The sequence below is a fragment of the Acipenser ruthenus genome, chromosome 11, assembly GCF_902713425.1.
Source record: "Acipenser ruthenus chromosome 11, fAciRut3.2 maternal haplotype, whole genome shotgun sequence".
Lineage (NCBI taxonomy): Eukaryota > Metazoa > Chordata > Actinopteri > Acipenseriformes > Acipenseridae > Acipenser > Acipenser ruthenus.
This window is the reverse complement of record NC_081199.1, coordinates 37,970,563-37,990,617: the sequence shown is the minus strand read 5'-3', so window position 1 is coordinate 37,990,617 and position 20,055 is coordinate 37,970,563. Positions and strand designations below refer to the sequence as shown.

At 36.0% G+C, this 20,055-nt stretch overlaps 1 protein-coding gene across 4 annotated transcripts in view; it reads right to left on the bottom strand.

Moving 5' to 3' along the window:
* The window catches only part of LOC117426728 (DNA annealing helicase and endonuclease ZRANB3), a 36,309-nt gene that overhangs the window by 3,579 nt on the left and 12,675 nt on the right, over nt 1-20,055 (bottom strand). For all 4 annotated transcript variants that reach the window (XM_059033868.1, XM_034044637.3, XM_034044638.3 and 1 more), the window contains 14 exons: nt 19,710-19,795; nt 19,135-19,306; nt 17,060-17,194; nt 13,568-13,687; nt 12,503-12,622; nt 11,812-11,991; nt 11,015-11,179; nt 7,033-7,513; nt 5,916-6,140; nt 4,499-4,596; nt 3,190-3,291; nt 2,940-3,082; nt 2,177-2,314; nt 2-392 (listed from right to left, as the gene is read on the bottom strand). In XM_059033868.1, the coding sequence (XP_058889851.1) occupies nt 2-392; nt 2,177-2,314; nt 2,940-3,082; nt 3,190-3,291; nt 4,499-4,596; nt 5,916-6,140; nt 7,033-7,513; nt 11,015-11,179; nt 11,812-11,991; nt 12,503-12,622; nt 13,568-13,687; nt 17,060-17,194; nt 19,135-19,306; nt 19,710-19,795 (2,556 nt within the window). The remainder of the gene's footprint in view (nt 1; nt 393-2,176; nt 2,315-2,939; nt 3,083-3,189; nt 3,292-4,498; nt 4,597-5,915; nt 6,141-7,032; nt 7,514-11,014; nt 11,180-11,811; nt 11,992-12,502; nt 12,623-13,567; nt 13,688-17,059; nt 17,195-19,134; nt 19,307-19,709; nt 19,796-20,055) is intronic.

Below are 20,055 nucleotides of genomic sequence, written 5' to 3'. Positions count from 1 at the left end.
CCTGATTGAGAGACAGCTGTGACATCCAGGTGTTCTCCAGTATGTCCTTCCTGCTGACTCTGGGAGCGTCTTTGATGCGCTGGTAGAGTTCTTGGGCGTGGAGATTGCACTGCTGACAGACTCCGCGCTCCGTCTCGAAGACCTTGGCTCTCATGTAGGACTGGTTGGAGCGCACCAAGAACTCCTCCTGGCACCTCTGGGAGCAGAAGCGGGTGTCCCAGGCAGTGTTCACCTGGAGGCTGGGCAGCTGGCAGCAGAGGCACAGAGGGTTCCCTTCTGCATCCAGCGCCTGCAGGTAGCCCTTCTCCTGAGAGTCAGCCGCTGTCTGCGAGGGCATGGCTGAGCTGGAGGCTACACTTTGAGTGGTGCCATTCACAGATTCTCCTTCAGCCCTGCATTACGAAATCACAATTTTACTAAAGCATAAAAACAGCAACATCGAACAAAATACCCGAAACAACAACAACACAGTATTTATTTATGTAAGTACAGGTGAACAGAAAGGTAAAAATAGGCTACATGTAGATCATGGACGTTATGTAATTGCACACAGTCTTAAATGGCTCTTGATCCTGAAGAGGTATTAAAGAAACAATTGACCCAAAGCTTTTTAGCTTCTAAATTGTGTCTCAGTAAGAGGAGACAATCTTGGTACAGTACTGTACTACTGCCTAAGGCAGATAACCAAGTGAAACTCAAAACATGGTTTTCATTTGTGGATTGATAAAAGGCATTTTATAATGCCATATAAGCTTTGAATATAGAAGGTTAATTAATTGGAATTTAGTTGAAACTAGTAAATTCCCTCAGGAAACATTGGCAAGCTCATTGCTATTGGCATCCCATTAAAGAGTAAGTAGCAGGGATCCGAAAAATATAGCGTTACACGTCCCCAGATGTTGCTACAAATGTTTAAATAGCGTATCTGTCATTTTTCTTTTCATTGTTAACATCGTGACAACTTTTTACACTTATAATTTAAGTCTGTTTCAAAGCCCTTTTCAAAATGTGCAGTGAAAGTGTAAGGATTATTGCCCACATTGTCAAACAGGTAACACAGCGATAACGATCCATGATGTGGTGCGGAACAGAAAAGCCAGCTCACTTTTTGTTTTTTTAAACCGCTCTTCCTGCAATGATTCAGAGGACCATCTATTTTAAAAAGAGGTTTGGAACAGACTTTAAAGTTATAAGTGTAAAATGTTTTCAGGCTGTTAACAATGAAAAGAAAAATGACAGGTACATTATTTAAACAGTTGTAGTAACACGTGGGGATGTATAATGCTATATTTCCCGAAACCCCACTACTTACTCTACTGTGAGGAAGCATTAAATCTGTATTAAAAAAAAAAAAAAATCACCACCTGTTTTTCATTTTCAACACCTTGTCCCCCGCCCATATTAAGCATTTGCTGCTACTCACAAAAGGACACCTCTGAGTCAGCTTCTCTTCACTGGTTAAACAACATTTATTGAATTGACAGAATTTCAATACTACTTAGCAGAGATTGACATGCCGAGTTTCAATGGGCTTTTACACAGCTTGCAGCTCCTTCTCATATGCACTGCGTGAGGAACCCTGACACCAGCAAGCAAACTACTGTTCCCATGGCAACTTTTACCAACCAATGAGTGTGTACTTTTTCAGACTGTGGATTAAACTAAACTTCCTATCTAAATATGTCTAAAGATGTCTCAGTTTATGGAACAAAAGAATGACTGAAATGTCAGACACACACTACTCCTTATGACACCCCAAGTTGCCAGGCACCTATTTTTCTGGGTTGCAGAGCTTAACTACATTGAGAATGTGGGCACACTTGCCTTGAATTAATAAACTTTTTGGTATAAATACATAACTGGATTAAAGTCTTGGATTCATTTTGGTTAAGCACAGCGCATACAGGACAGCGCGTTGAACTTGTGACTGAAGCTGTGTCTGGCCATGCTGCACATAGGACAAAGGAGATAATGTGGTTTTAGGTGCAAGTGAACTTTAAATGAACCCAACCCGAAAAGGGTGGGGGGGGAGGGGGGGGGCCACAATATTGCCTATAGATCGAAGTAGTCCAGGAGGATATATGAAGGAACTGGAAAATGGATCATGAGACAATTTGGTTATGCAAAAGCAGGATGAGGCAACCAGTTGTACCAGTATTGTACAATTAAAACATACCGAGCAGGGATTGCATTAGTTTGTTGAGCCACCTTCATTCTGCTGAAGACATTTTCTTTGCAAACAACTCGCACGCTTCCTCCATCTTTCTGTGCCTTACCGAGCGATGCCTGCACCACATCCTCTTTGGTAAGATATCTGAAAAAAAAAAAAATAAAACAATGTACCAGAACCAAAGAGGTGATATCATGAAGACCTACACAGCAAAGCAAACTGATTTTTAAAAAAATGACACGATAGGTGTGACGCCTCCTGATAATATGCCACATGCAGCGCAATAAAAGGCTGAACTTGTGGGTCACTGATAATGTGCAAATTGATTCTGAAAAATATCCAAAACCTTTCTGCATTTAGCTTTGTGTGGTCCTCTCGAGAGGCTATAGGAATGATTCTCTAACATTAGACTTTCACCTTTTAATTTAGATTTTTTTTTCTCACTTCTCATGATTGCATTTTCATCTCTGCAGCTCCTGTTGAGAGATTGGCGTTGGCACAGTTGGATTCTGGAAATCTGCTGTTTATGATCTGTGGGGCTACTCCCAGGATGTAAAGAATCTGCACAAACGAGACCTAATGGTTGCACTTTTTAATTTCAAACTAGGGCAAAAAAAAAGAAACAAAAAAAAAAAAAAGAGAAAGTCTCTCAAGCAAAGTCTGTTCAGCAGTGTGCTGTTTCACATGCTTAACAAGCATAAAGCTACCTGAGCTAAAGATAACTCTTCTGAGCCTGAGGAGTTCTGTAAAATAAGAGAAATCCACTCGCCTTTTTGTGCAGCTTTGTCTCCGCTGCCCCTTTGTGATGTCTTCCAGCACCAAGACTGGACTGCGGAAGATACGGCCAGTTTTTCGCAGGACCCGCTGCTTCATGGCGGTCAGACTGCTCCATTCCTGGACAAACCTCAGAATCTAATATAATAACAATAATAATAAAAAAGCTTTCCTTTATTGTATTTTGGTGTCCCTTCCTGGGAGTGCTTACAATTTTTATTTTTTTTTTATTTTTTTTTACATACCTGTATACGGTTTTTTTTATTTTCAAATATATCTGGCAAATCTTCCCAGTTTTCTAATTTGACATCGAGTGGGATGAAATTGCAGTTCAAGGGATCCCCATCCTAACATGCAAAGTGAATAACACATTATCTACAAACACTTCTTTGCATGTTTAACCACATTACAACTATACATCTCTGAATGTAGTAACACTGAACTTGTAAAAATAAAAGAAAGTCACTTACACAGGTAAATTCCCTTTGCACCTTCGGTACCAGTTTCTATCACAAGCTACACAATCTCATAGCCTGCTGCATCAATCACAATGTGGTAGCAGGAAAACAAGCACTGAAACCCCTCTGTGCCCACATTCGTTCTTTGTAGGCTTATTACTGGTTCATCTGCACTATTCATCTTGTTACAGATGTAAAGTGAACTTTTGCAACAAGGCATAAACCTGCAGAGAAGCTTGAACACCATTCCCACAGATTAGTAGAAGCCAAGAGATGGGTTTAAACAGTGTTCCTTACTGCTATTGATTGCAGTAGGTCAATAATTAATTTCTGTCTCTAAAATTTTAAGTGGCAAAGAACCCAATTCTGTTTGGTAATGGCTTTCGGACATACTGTACACCCCCCACCCCCAAGAAAGTTCTCAGCAGCAGTGTCACTCATCAAATACACTCCCAATAGCCAATCTGTTATTATACTGTAGTGCAGTACAGTTAAATATGAGAAATTCACAACTATGTTATATACAATAATTTTGAACAAGCCTGGGTGGCATGAAAGGGATAACATTTTGGACCATACATGTTTTTTTTAAGTAATGGGCTACTGAAAAGAAAACAAAAGTGGTTTAACCTAGAAATACAGACCCAATTCACAACTATTCAAAAACGGTTTTAAGCAGGGATGGAAACATGACTCCCATTGCATAGCATTTTGATTAATTCCTTATTTTACTATGAGTTTAATAAGACACACCTGAGCTTGTTGTATATACACTGGGGCTAATCAAGCACATATTAAAACATGGAATGGGTGAAACTCCTATGCAATATTTCAATCCCTGGTTTTAAGGAATGTTCTCCAAGGTTAAACTGGGAGAATAAACTTGTGACTTTTTTTTTTTTTTTTTTTTTTTTTTAAATGGGAAAAGATTTTGTGAACTGCAAACTTAATTTAAATAATCAAAATTGGCTTTAAAAAAAAGTCCTTAACACATTCCTTAAAACTCCTTTTTGTGACAAACATACCAAGGTGGTTTTAACAAAACCCCACGACCAACACTGAATTATGTACTGAATGATAGCTGTTGAAAGGTTACCTTGGTGTAGAGATAGATCCTGTCTGTGTTTCTGCTGGCACAGAACATTAGACCTTCGTAGACTGGAGCACTGGCATTGTCAGACTCGCATACTGTCTCTGCCAAAGAAAATGTGCAATAAAATCACAATAAAGCACTGCACAAATATCACCTTTATTGAAGTTTTAAAATGTTCATTTCCTCACACTTTATTATTGGCAATAAGAGACACAAAATCCTCCACCCCCTCCTCACGCAAAATCAGATACAAAATATATTTACCTTAATAAGAATTAAAATGTGACTATCTAAATAAAAAACATTATTTATCTTTGTGAATACAATAATTATGCTACTTTTGAGAATTTAATAGCAAGCTTAGTATAGAAAAAGTACCATACAACAGTACCTACAATAGTAAGTATGGAATTAATACAACACAAAATTACATACAGTACTTCATATACTTTATTTATATGAATACAATTATTAAATAAACCTTATGTAAAAGTAGTGTTTCTGGTAAAGTGCAGCTTTTATCAATTTAAAAGAAAACTACAACGCTGCATCATTTTTAACTGGTGGATAAGGATGTATTGCTACATTTATATTAAGGGTGCCCTTTTGTATTCTTTGTCGTATGTGTTTGTAATTTTGAATAGTTCCAATGATTTTGTAGCTGTTACTGCACTCATCTTGTCCTTTTCACACACCCACATACCACAATGTAATATATTACAAAACCATGTCAAATAATAATTGGGATACATGCAGTTATCAAATTAACTTAAGGAGTTGGGTTTTTACTGGAGCAATCTAGGTAAAGTACAGCAGCAGTGTCCCCCACCTGGGATTGAACCCATGACCCTCCGGTCAAGAGACCAGAGCCCTAACCACTACTCCATATTATTTCCTAGTTTTCTACATCTGTTGCTGCTCCTCCATCTGAAAACTGCTAATACATATCTTTTTTTAATGAAGTGCTATATTTAATGAATCTGTAACGTGTTGACTAAACATTCAAAAGCCCTTTTATGCAATGCTTCTAAGAGTAAAGCTGTATGAAAATGAAAAACACCACTATTATCCACTATGCCTTTAAATGCGTTGGTGTTTTGGAACAGGATCTCATTTTTACACAGCTGTTTCTGTGGGAGAAAGGGTCAGACTAAAAATATGTATTTCTACAGAGATGGGTAAGGCCTGACAATATCCTCAATGGCAGATGAGCATCTCCCCCACAATCGTGGGCATATCAATTGTCTTCAAATATGATTTCCTTTTTTAAAATGATCCACAGGGTGACAGTACGTCCTCTGGTTTCCAAGAAACCGTGACAGCACAAAATCAAAAGGTGTAAAATTCTAGATAATATAGATCACGAAACATGCAACAGAATGAAAATATATCAGACAATATTATCTTGTTTTGTAATTACCGTCTTCAATATTTTGAGATGGAGATTTATTGCATTGAGATTTTTCAGGTTTCTGTTTTTCCATTTCCATCTCATTAGTCTGCTCAGGATCCGTACGCGTGTTGCTGTCACTCTCACTGTCGGTGTCAGAAATAACAAGGCAGTCAGTCTGGGACAGGCCTTCTGGCACCTGCTCCTTCTCTGAGGTAGCTTTGTTGCTTTGCTGACTTTCTTCTTTGCTGGGGTCTGACAATACACAAGAGAAATATGGTGAGTTTCTGCTGTTTGTAATAACCTTCTTCTAAAAGATCATTTGCAAGTTTGATGCTTTGTTAATAACTAAAAAAGTTTGGTTTGCCTAGATGTGGACTTCAAATAAATTGTGTACAAAATCTAAAACCAACACAAGTCCTGACCCTAGGCATCCAAGAAGTGTTCAATAGATCTTTATGCTGATGAAACCATTATTTACCAAAGTATCAGTCACCCGAATAATCACTTGCATGCTTTAGCATCTTAGTTAAACATTGGTATACTATGCTTAAATGTCAAAAAAACATATGCAAGTTTTTTTGCCAAACATCAGAAACTTTTTCCTCCCCAAATACCTCTTTGATGGTCAAGTTCTTTCTGATTCACATAAAATTAAATTTGAAATAACATTTTTTATATGTTCAAATAAATGGTATTAAACACATTTTAGTTAAAGCTAACCCAAAATACAATACGTCAGCCGTCTGAGGTCACAGGTCAAAGTGAAGGATACTTCCCAGAGGAGTTTCCATAACATTGAAAATGGATCTAATAGCACATGAAAAAGCAGCTGTGAACATATAAGCTCCCCTCATGGGGATGCTTAATCAGTGTTAGTGTAGCACTTGTGTACAACTGAAGTCAACAAGGAACACCACACACACACGAAGGCTCAATGTTGGCCTGCCGAGTTTCTCCTGTATTATCTCTCGTTCCTGTGCCCTTCTGAAACCTAAATAAACCTTACAGTGTCTTGAAAAGGTGGCGAAACCTACTGCGAAGCAGGAGTTTGATTTTATAAAAAGGTGAAAAAGTAATTTTCCCCCTGGGCTTGTTCTAATATAACAACTACTGCTATTGTAAAAGGGTGCGTAACTTAACTTACTGCTGCTGCTATCGCGGCGGGTCTCGCACACCTCGCAGTAAGGCAATAAAGAGCTGTTAGTGTACGTGCAGGAGATACAGTTCCACTCCCTTTCCACAGCCGGTAGCTTTTTCCAAAGCAGTGATGCACCTTCTGAAACCCTTTGGGATCTCTGAAGTGAGACAGGGGAACTGGCTTTCCCAGCCCAAGATTTTCTCTTCTGTTTTCCAGAGTTTCTGATCATGGGCTGGCTTAAATGTCTCATCCTTTTACTCTGGGGCTCAGTAGCAATCTCCAGTATCTCCTCGTCAGCTATTTCCTGGGATCCTCCCTTAGTCATAGTCCCTTCCTCAACTGACTGGTGAAGGATCGTCATCTCTGCCTTGTCTTCATCATTTGGTATGCCAGCAGGGGACTCCTCTGTGGGTCTTTTCCTCTTATTTTCTTTGCCTGCCCTTGGTGAAAAAAAGGTGCGAATGTCGTGCTGTTTTTCTTTCTCAAACTAGGAAAGAGAAAATTGGCAAACAATTAACTGTGCTGTAATTAAACAGGATTTTTAACAATATAAATGTAACACATACAGTACATGAACAGCTGTCTAATTTTAAGGAGTGTCCCGATACACATTTGATTGGATCATCAGTCAAAAGTCAAAGGCACCAGCTGAAGTACAGTGTTAAAGTAATACAATATAAATGTTTTTTTCTTTTTTTTCTTACTCGGCATAACCCTGTATCCTTGTAAGTGCATGTTGTGCTAAGTAATTTCCAAATATTTCATTAAAAAAAAACTGATACTGAAACTTTGATTTTCATATGCACGTCTGGGCTTAGTAACATGATAAATATATAAACTGCTGTTCTCTCATGAAAACATGTAATCTATTTTTTTTTTTTTAAATACCGGTAACTAAGGTTTTAAATACAATTTCTTAACATGTGTTCCTATTTCAAAAATGTAAAGCAACCCACTTTCAAGTATACAATTAGACATGCTATGGGTTACTGTATAATTTTATACTTGAAACAATGTGATAAATAGGGTTACATATTCCTCATTTAAATATATCTATAAATCAAGTATAAAAATGCAAATGTTTTCAGTTATTGCAAGCCTAGTGGCGTAGACTCTGGAGAGGCTGTATTTTAAAGTACAGTTTTACATTCACTAAGAAAATGTATCCTTATATAGTTCATCTATAAATGTAAAAACACTCAAAAGGTTAGTGTGTATGGATTCTAAATCAAATGTATAATTATCTGACAAACCCATTTCCAACAAAAATAGAGGTAGCATGCTATAACAGTAACGCTATTATCCACTTTACCCAGTTCCAAGTACTGCGCCAGTGGGTGTCATTTTATGGTAATTAGAGAGGAGCAATGCTAATATTTCAGATGTCATGTATAAGAACTATACTATGAATTTTAAATAAATCAATCTCAGAGGTCAGTTAAATGTAATTATTTGTAAAAGTTTCCCTTATATCCTCATTGCACTGCTAATGCAATTGAAGTTTATTTTTTTTTCTTTAACTATGTACTATTATTATTACGGATTTTGTTTTTTGCCTCACTCAGCAATGCAATAGCTTCACTGTAATATGACCTTCAAGTGCAAACAAAATGTGTCCGGTGAAAGGTGAACTATTTGAACTCCAAACTAAATACTTCTGTATTAAAATACAACAGGGGGGTTTGATTCTGTGATCTTAGAAATCATAAGAAAAGGCTTTAATGATTGAGCTTCACAGAGTCTGGCTTGCTGCTGAGATTTCTATTAAAAAAAAAACATACTTGTAATTTTATTAATAAATAAATGTACAGTTAAAACAGATTCAAATGTTTTGCGATTTTGTGAAATGCCTGAGAATGTTCTTGCGCTTTGCCTGTTTGGGTAATTTTATTTTATATTTTTTATATTGAATTTCATTGGACCTTGCATTATTAGTTTTGACGTTTTGCAATAAGCATTATGCAATAATACAAGGCTTGCAACACTATTACAGAAGATTAGAAAGTGTATTTTTGTCTCAGTAGGGTGATGATCCTTGAATTTGTTCCTGGAACAGTACAGACTGGCAGTGGCTTACCTCCTCCAGTCGTTGCACCCCTGAGGATAAAGTGTGAAAAACTCTAATATTAGGAGAAATGAGCATGTGCTGGTTTTACATGTAGCAGGCATTAACCTTGTATAGGTGGTAATAGATCACATTACCACCAAATACTGTTAGTCACGTTGGCAGGGGAGGTAAAATGTAGAATTTAGTGAAGTTAGAAAATAAGATAAAAATGCCAGCGAGTGAAATTAACTATTGTATCGTATAGGCATGAGAAAGGTGAAAAAAAAGGCATTTCTCTTTGATTTACATTCTAAAATAGAACAGGTTAGTTCACACGTACACTTTCATCTTAACCAAAATCCCACTTCTTAAACAGAATGCAACGTCTTAGAAAAATATCAACAATGCTCTGCCCCTCCTAATGATTGAATCATCAGTAAATATGAAATAATTAGGAATTCAAATTGATCAGCTGTCTATTGTAATTACTTTCTTAGGCTTTCCATGTTTGTAGAGACTTAAAGCAGAGGAAGTTATGATAGATTATGGCAGATAATTATTTCATTACGAGCGAGGCAACCAAATGTCAGGTCGTAGCTTTCCATAGGCAAGTTAATAAAAAAAGAAGCATAGACCCACTCATAAAACGAAAACAAATGAACCACACAAGCATTATATTATCTTAACATTAATGCAGGTTCAGTCGTTTAAAGGGTATTTTTATGAAATGATCTCTTTAAAAGGTATAATTTTGTGAAGATGCTGGAATCTTGCTGTGAAGCTTCTAGAATAAGGTAATGTAGGTTCTAGCCGAGCTCTCCTTATTAAGTAAGGCAGCAGCATATTAATGTCTGCTTATTTAATTCTGGTGTTGGAGACGATATAGAATGTCAGCATCTGCATTTTTATAACATTATTGTCACTGCACCATTACAAATGGGAAATAAAAAAACTGATCCTAGAAATTACTTTTTGTAGCAATGGTTTACTCGACATTTATTCTTTGATAATTGTATTCCAGATGATTTATTTAATAACTTTAAATTCAGCATCTGTCACAAGCCTATTAAAAATGGATTGCATAATGCTAGTGAAATACAGTCGCAGTCTAAAGTATTGGCACTCTGCGCTTATTATACCATAATTCAAGGTAACAGATTAAGGACAAGCATTTAATAAACTTTAACCACTTTTCAATACTGTAAAACAAAAAGCAACACACACATGTTCTAGTAATTTAACAAATAATCTTTATCAGAAAAGAAACTAATTTCATTTAAAGCATTCATTCATTACAAAAGTATTGGGACCCTTGCTTTAGTATCTCTGTGTCCTTTTACTTTTATTACAGCTTTAAGACATTTAGGATAATTCTTAACCAGTATGTTACATCTTGTTGGTTAAATCTGGACCCATTCTGTCTTGCATATTTCCTTCAGCTCAGCCAGACTGGATGCACAATGCTTGGCTACAGCTTTTTTCAGATCAGTCCAAAGTGTTGGTCCTGTGTAATGGTTTTTACCAAAAGTTCTATTAATTTTTTACAGACTTTTAATGTACAGGTGCCAATACTTTTGTCATGAACAAATATTTGAAATTGCTTAAGTTTTTCTATATATATATATATATATATATATATATATATATATATATAAAAGATTGTTTGTTAAACTACCAGAAATGGTGTATTTTGGTCTTTGTTATATTAACAAGTGGCTAATGTTCACTAAATGCTTCTATTTAACATGTTTTCTTGAATTATCTTATGTTAAGTGTAGGGTTCCAATACTTTTGTCTGCGACAGTAGGTGTCAGACAACTAAATTCATTTACATATTACATATGAATTCAAATTATTTTAAAAATATATAGTATAATTCAAGAACACATGCAGACTCCTACATTACATTATAACATGTATTTATTATTTCCTGGGTCTTACATGAGAAAAGAAAACCTCGTCTTTGCTGTCTAGTAAATCGCTGTGCAAAGTCTCACTTGGAGTCCAAGCACTGGCAAAGTTGAGAAAATCCCACTTTTCCTTGTCCCCGACATCTGCTTTCAAATGTTCCTTTTTACCATTGAGGGTACTGCCTGTCACTTTTGCCTGCAAAAATACAAGCAAGCATAACAAAATCAAGTTCCATGACCTAGCCAGTTGATTATGATTGTCATTTCATTATAAGTTCATACTTCATATAGCTATATACATGTAAACTAATGGTTGTGCTTTGTTGCACTGCATCAGTGGGACTGACAGCTGAGCTTGTACTGACTAGGATGTTTATATTCACATAAAAAAAAAAAACTTTAAAGGAGAATGTCAGATATGTAATTGAAATCAACATTTTATTTTAGTTGCCACTACCTTAGGAATAGGAAAACATCACAACATTTATTCTGAAACAGAACTTTAATAAAATAAAGGCTACTGGGAACATGGCATTGACTACTTACAAAACTTAATGACAAGATACATTAGAAGCATTTAAAATAAAGTAAAAAAGAGTACCATTAAAATGATCACAGCATGTATACCAATAATACAATATATTGGCAGGCATAGATTCATTAAGCAAGGACGAGCGGTTCCTCAAACACATGAGGGGGATAATAATGTCTGTCTTAATCCTGACTTAATCCTCACATCTTCAGGGCTAACGGTCACGTTTATAGGCCTTTTTGTTTTTCGTAATCTTTTAAAGCCTATTTTTATACTCACTCACACAGCATGCCTACCTTGCGATTTAACATCCCCCACATGACTGTGTCGAAAGTTCCTTTTGCAATAAGATAATGAATATGGACAGAACTGCACTGGCCGATTCGATGAGCTCTGTCTTCAGCCTGTTTTATATGGCCAGGGTTCCAGTATAACTCAGCAAATACAACATGGGTAGCGGCGGTAAATGTTAATCCCTGAAAAACAAGAGGATAAATGGGTGTGAGAGTGTGGGGATCAACAAGGAACAATACATCATGACTAGAAAACTGCAAATGAAATTATTGTAATTTCAGTAAATATATATATATATATATATATATATATATATATATATATATATATATATATATATATATATATATATATATATATATATATATATTAATAAAACAGGGAAAGAAACTTGTAGGATGCTAATTAAGACATATTCTTTATTATGAATTAAATATGCAAATATTGTTGAGGTGGAAGACAAGTCAAGTGTTCAATGCTAATCAGGAGTCGTCAAATTACTCAAACTCTCAAAAATCATTATTTTGTACACCGTCTACTTATCCCCCAATTTACAAAAGCTGCAACTAAAAAATATGTTTTATTCATCTATCTAAATAATCAATATATCTGGAGAACACATTTTGCTCCATTTATCTTCAGATAATAGCCACTTAGATGTTTGTTTGAAAAGTGCTTTTCTCATCAGCATACCTGCCCAGCAGCCTGTATACTCAAGACAGCTACTCGTGTATCTGGGTCATTCTGAAACTGATGGACAAGGTGGATCCTTTCAGATGACGGAACACTTCCATCTATACGAATGTACCGAACCTGGATAAAAAAAAAAAAAAAAAAAAAAGTTCTGTATCTTCAATTTTAAATACAACAATACTGTATAGCCATTTCATATTTCAAAGAAATGAGGTATGAGGTCTGTTCTCCCTTTATGCGCATCACAAAAGCGGTAACATGTAAAAAAAAAAAAAAAAAAAAATGTTGTACCTTACTAATGTTTTCTGATGCAAGGCTGACAGTCATTTTGTGTGTTGGGAATCAGTTTGCCAAATGAAATGGACGTTGTGTCAGGGATCCTTGAAACACTACATTAAAACTAGTGAATAATAATTTACAGTACCACAGCACATTAATTAAACTTGGATGCGTGGATAGCAGTATGATGAACATTTCCAAAAAGTGCAAAGGAATATATTTAATTTATAGCCTGATCTTCTGCGATGGGAATATTCAGTTGTTGAGATCCTAACTTTAATGAGATTGGGACATCTGTGCCTGACTACTTAAATGTGCAGGGTGTTCTATTTCTAGCGTTTTACTGTTAATAGGAAATTATAAATCTGATAGTCTGGTAATTCTCACACCAGAATGTGTGGTAATGTAAATTTCATCATTTGCCATCTTGTTCACACACTCCTGCTGTTCTATTAATATGGACTGTGAGGCATACTTCACCGTGGCAGTAAATCTGAACATTAAAAAATAAACAAATAAATAACTTCCTGAAATCCACCATATTTACTTTCAGAATTACATTTTTAAAGTCCAAATCTAGAACATTAAGAGATATATATCTATTACACTGACAGTGGTGGTGTCTCGAACTATTTATCCACCTTTTCTGGACCAAATAAGAACAATGAGAATGAAAATTTCAGTGATTCTGAATAATGCTACATTTGGAAGCTTTGCCTTTGTTGCCTGTTTAATTTGTATGGGGAACCTTCAATTATGTTAACAGTGTATAGGTATAGATTTTACCTTTGCTTCTATGACAGCTTCTGTGCAAGCCTGAAGCATTGTCAGATGGTGAGCAAATACCAAAAACTTGAGCTTTTCATTTTCCAGCATCATTTTGATGTAGTCCTTTACAGCACCTGCCTAAGAAAACAGGTATTAATAATAAAGAATGACGTTGACTCATTTGAATATCAAGAATCCTGCAATGTCAGCCTCACAAGGTAAGCCACCTTGCTTGCAGGTATCCATTTATTCTATGGGTCTGTAGTTCAATATAACAAACCTCTCTTGTAGGTGTTCTCAACAATGGTTTAGGTATACTTTGGTGTTAGTCATGAGTTGCACCAAATCACATTACAAAGAATTTCCAAAAGTTTAAGTTAGGCAGCATCTGTTAAACCTTTCCATAGGGTATTGCTCCCTCACGCGCCCCTTCACAGCTATTAGGTGGTATGGCTATGAATCTCATTTCCCCCAACCATACAATCTATATTTAGATTTTGTTTTGGTGTAGTAATTCCCTTGAATCATCTGCCCCATCATTTTCAGTGATGCCTGTTGAGTGCTTCATCCTAGCCAGTGTCTATCAATATGAAGTCCTGGGACAGCTGCAAACAGCCAGCTTAACAATGTGTATATGGCAGTTTTCACAGCTGGTATTTCTAAAGGTTTTGCACGTTTAATTGAAGCACAGCATTTAAAGGACTTTAAAGCATCTGATCAAGTTATTTTCTAGCTGGGTGTTCAGAGTGCTTATTACTGCACTTGGGTTATACTTTTTAATTGGTTCCTAAAGCCTACAATCTGTTCGCCCTCCAAAATAACTTTGTCTACAAAAAGTACACTAAAGTCTTCACCTGACAGATGTTTGTGGATAAAAATAAAACCAGGCTTTTCCCAATCCTGTAACTTGGCATTCTTGCATTAGAAATGAAAATACTGCAGGTAAGAAACGCAGAGCACATGCACCTTCAGTTTCTCCAGTAGAGCTTTCTGAGTTAAGAAACCCAAATATCCATGCCTTTCTGATCAGTTCATTGCATACTCACTGGGAAACAACAGAACAGGCACATCCAAACAGATCCTCTCCCCTCAGCTAATCAGCCAATAATACATATTATTTTGTATTTATTATTTCTTTTTTAAACATGGGTTCTAATGTATATACTGTATACACTCAGTTTTAGGGGTGGGTGGAACAAAATGCGCAGAAATAAACTTCAAGTTGCCCAAAGAGCACAGTATCCATTTTGCATTCAAAAATGTATCTACAATTCTAATTTCCAGTCTGCTTAGTCTTATTTTAACAGCTTTTTACAAAATAATGCAATATTACTTAGTTATTTTTTTTTTAAAATTCATGTTCCTTTAATAATACAAAAATAAATAAAAAAGAATATTCCTCTATAGTGGTTTTAATTTGTCGTGTTATTTTCCATTCCAACAGGATCAGGTGCTGTGCAATAAAACTGATGTTAAAACAAAAAAAACACACGTTTTTCTCATTTATAGGTTTTACAGAATAGTGATAAATCCCATTACATTTGGGGGTGGGGGGGAGGGAATCAGACTTCCATAAATGGTCCCTTTCATCACTTTGAAACAGCATGAGCTACACACTGTGAATGCTGCAGTGACCAGTGCCTTTATGTTTTATTAGGCTACGTACACACAAGCTAAATGTGGTTGTGAGTTCACCTTTTGCTCTTAACACGGTTTGTGTACACACACAGTTCGGTTACAAAGGGCAGCAACAACCGCACTAGTTAATCCTTTTCAGAGCAAGTATCGAATGCGGTTATTAATTCAGTTTGGTTAGTTAATGCGCACTAAGTGTGTGTGTGTATTACAACCGCACTAACACAACCGCAGGTGGTGCTCAGTGGATTTCTATGCAACTAATGATGTCATTGTTTCAGACATTTCTGTGTGATGAACATGGCTATGGTTACATATATATATATATATATATATATATATATATATATATATATATATATATATATATATATATAGGTGCCTGATGAGCCAAGTTGATTTTGTAATATTGATGAATGCTAAATTCATAACAATGGTAAATAGTGCATACATATAATATACTTTTTTATTTAATCAAAGTACAGTTGTATAATATTTTGTTGTAAGAAAAAAAAAAAAAGTATTTTTGGTTTTGCAACTTAAATAAAACAATATGGGACAATTGGTATCCCCAAACGCCACAGTGCGACCTTAACTCGTTTTTCCATGGATACCGAACGTCTCATCTGTGTGTTTTGGCACTCCAGGAAATGTCTCAGTAAATGACAAAGATGCATATAGGACTCCTTAGACATGCGTACATTTTTAATCCAGTCATTTGGAAACACTCAAGTCATTCCCACCAGCATTCTGGTCGGTAGGTCGCCAAATGTTTCGATCTACCGTCACGGTACTGCAGATCGTCGTCACTGTATTTAGCAGTGAAGAAAAAGCAAAATGGCGTCTCCGCTGGTTTTGCAGAAAAGAGCATAGCTGTGCTTGAGGAGCTCTCGATCGATTACATACAGTACTTTCTTCCAAAAGCATAAACAAAAACACAGCCTCCATGTTCTCACACAAAACCTCATGATCGGCATGTAAAGATGGCCCGAGTTCAGTGGTTTGTTTAGACAGGGAGTCACTCCCTTCAGTAATGAATGGTGTGTGTGTACAACAAACAACCGCAGCGAGTGCCGTTTGTAAATATGGTTGTCGAGCCAAGTGCAGTGTGTGTGTGTACTTAGCCTAAGTGTACTTAATGTTAACTGTCCAAACTTTCGTTCACATAGATTTTTTAAACTACTTATGGATTAACTGCTCATTTGTAGTCCTTCTATCGGTTTCTCAGGCTTCCAATTAAAATTCTGCAGGCAAGCGAGGGATAATACATTATGTGTGGATTTCTGCTAAGTTTAAATCAAACAGTGAGAAGAAGCAGAAGACGAAGTAAAGCTGTTAAGTGTCCCGTGCCCTTTAGACAATGGCAAAGCGATTGGCAAAAAAATGAAATAAAAAAAAATTCAGCCTTCAAGTCCATTAAAGCTAATAATCTTATAATAAACACAAACATATGGTGAGTTTGACGATTTACGTACAGGTTATTTGACTGCAAAATTTTAATTAACCAAACGTTATACATGTTTAGGCTTCCTGAAGATTTAATACAGCATAAAACCAATTAAATAGTGTGCATATAGAACAGACAATCCCAGTACTTCATGTTTGGAACTATTTTGCTTACAATATAAACTATTATGGCTTAGAACACCTTGCTTAGCCCTTCACACACAAGAATAATATTTCCATTCCGGTCAACAGGCCCCACAAAGATGTTTGTTTGAAACTGATGCTTAAAAAGGTTTGATATTTCAACCAGAAATACCCATGACTTACAATTAGCAAGTTCATAAAACTGCCAATAAATGCAACGTGGTGCGAAACAAGGAGTTCACGTGAAAGTGACACATTTTACCTATAAATAGATGCTGTCTGTACCTTGGCGATTGCAGTCTGTTTGTACATGCGCGTAATGAGTCCCATGACTTCCACAAAGGAGTTATCAGTCCCTGTAGTACCCGAATCCAGTGCCCTCATTAATTTCTCCCACTCCTCAAAGCTGGCAGTCGCTTCCTACGTGGGAGGAAATAACAGGGGTTTTTTTTTTTTTAGCTATAAAAAGGGCAGAACAATTAATGGAACTGTGAATAATGCCCTACTTTCCTTCGTTTAGAAAAAAAAGGTAGCAAAAAAAAAAAGGAGAACATTCCCAGAGATACCAGTCTGTTCCTACTATAAAACATCAAGCAGGGTAGGTCAGTCACATGGTATTACCAATTATAGAAAGCTTGTGACAACCAGGGGGCGAAGATGGAAACTCTCTTAGCCAACATAATAAATCAAAGACAGATAGCTTGCTCTCAAGGTGAAACGCAAGTAGTATTTAGGAAGTTAGAAAGTCAGGAATCACGTGAAAGGATTGGCAATTGAGGACAAACCCCATTCTAAATTAAAAATGACTAAAAATATCCAAGTTCCTTATATAATACAATTCCATTAAGTGCCTTTTCAATTCTGTTTAGCAAAACATTTTGGTGGCAATGCAATTGGTGCTTACAGATACTGTGTACATTAGGGTATACATATATTATTACACAATACAACAATATAGTCAATTTTAACCAATTATATAATAATAATATAACTTAACCCTGACAAGAATCTATTATTGTCAGGCTGTAACACTATTGGTATAAGTAAGCTGTTATTTAACTAACAATTTACTATGCATTGTACAAGTACTTAAAAATCTTCCCCTGAACAATGAGAGAGAACATTTAAATACTAGTACAGCACATAGGCTAATTTAATAAGCATGAGCAGCAGATGGACTGCCTTTCTGGAGTGTGCATTTTTCATCCTGTCAAGTAATCTGACCTCTCTGCAGGTTCTAACTATTCTCTGTACACTGAACAATAGCCAAGAGAAAAAAATCCAAGCGTCAACCTTTTGCTATACTATTGCCTTAATTTAATTGGAATTTTGCTGTTTTAAATATGAATCTCTCCAGATTCAGGTACAGTGTTTTCTAAACCCAGTGAAGGCACTCTTCTATGCTCAGAATAAATAATTCCTTAATTGAGAACGATACATTCATTTAACAACACTCCCCTAAAGTGAAGAATTTGTATTTTATCTTTGTTTAATTTTTGACAGTCCGTTAAAATTAGTGGCGACAAAAAGTTGATCTTTTTCAAAATACACACAGATATATTTTAGCAATAGTTGAACAATATCAAGTAACTTTCACCTCCACATACTTTACACTGGATTTATAAAGGCCAATATAGAATAAAGGGATCATAAAATGCGTATATCTAATTTATAGTGGTACATAGGGTTGAGCCGAAATTACCTTTAACAAAATCTGAAGTAATTACCTTTAAGAAATCTGAAGTTGTAAGGTATTAATTAATTATTTAACACAAAACAATGCAATCCCTCCGTTTGCCTTGTTTACACAATTAAGTACCAATCACTAACAATCTGGCAGTGTTATTTAATATAGAACCTGTTGTGATCAAACAAACTACATTTTATAAGGAATTATCTTTCTTACCTTTCTTTTAGCCTTTTGATATGCAATAACCCCCCCCCCCTCATCTCTGAGGTGAATTGATTGTGTGACTGTATTCCAAATCAGGTGCATTTGCTAGTATTGCAAACATATTTTAAATTGTCAGTTTACAGCCTTAGTACGGTAGTATAAATGCTAGCGCCCTGAATGACAGGAAAACCCGCTTCCAAACGGCTTTTAAAAAACTCAATGCGGAATGTAATTGCACGTGATTGGGACTCAATTGTAAAAGGTGACTTAACAGGATGCCATGACATTTTCTAGTTCTAATTAGAAAAAAAAACCTGAAAAAAGTACTTGGTTTGTGCTGCTGGTATAATGATATTTAAATGTGATAAAAAAGATCATTACAGTTAATCTGGTACTATTGCTTGGCAACAGGCAGAGGGTAATAGCAGTCATATAATGAACTCTCTCTCTCTCTCTCTCTCTCTACCTTGGCACCTTCTTTTGGGAGGTCAAATGGTATGCGCTGTCTGATTTTTGGAGGGAGCTGTGTTAAGACCTGATCTTTCATTCTTCGGATCATAATTTTGCTTAAGCGTTGGTGCAGTTCATCTAAATTAGAAGCTCCCCTGCTGTCCCACTGGCGTCTTTGGCCAAAAAACCTGTGAAAAACAAAGACAGAGTGGCTAAAATGGAATGTATTGTAAACCACACTTAAGAAAAAAATAAATAATTAAATAGCCCAACTGAAATAAAATAATGCAATCTTGTAATTACTACACATGTGGACATTTCTTAAATAATCATCTTTCTCAAGTTTCACAAACTCTTGTGAGTTACTTATAAAATGTTTTTAGTGTACTGTGTTCTCCATGTAAATTAGACTTGATTAGGAGTCAAGAGTTTTTTAATAGTTTAAGTTTGGAGAATAGCTTTATCAATACTGGTATGCCTTGCAATTCCAATAACATTACACTGCAGAGTCACATGGGAAGGTGGGTCAACATTCTCAAATGCTGCTTCCAAAATACCTGCCCACCAGTGCAACAAGAGGGGTGATCGTACCTGACATGGGCATTGCAATATTTTTTAGCAAAATCAATCCATGTTCCAAATCTCCTAGGATACAGGGCATCAATCTGCATAAAAAGCTGCAAAGACATTTAGACAATATTACACTTCTGGTATTAAGATTCATCAGACCCTATGTAATCTTATAAAGATGGTAATTGAACTATAGCATAGTAAAACGCTAGCATTAAAATAATACAAAGAGTTTTTTTTGTTCTTTTTTAAAGATAATCACATTTGGGGTTTTGCCAGAAACCATCACATTATCTGACAATATCACAAACATGCACATTTCTTTTAGACAGTGAATGGAAAGGTATGTGTCACTGAGCTTTACAAG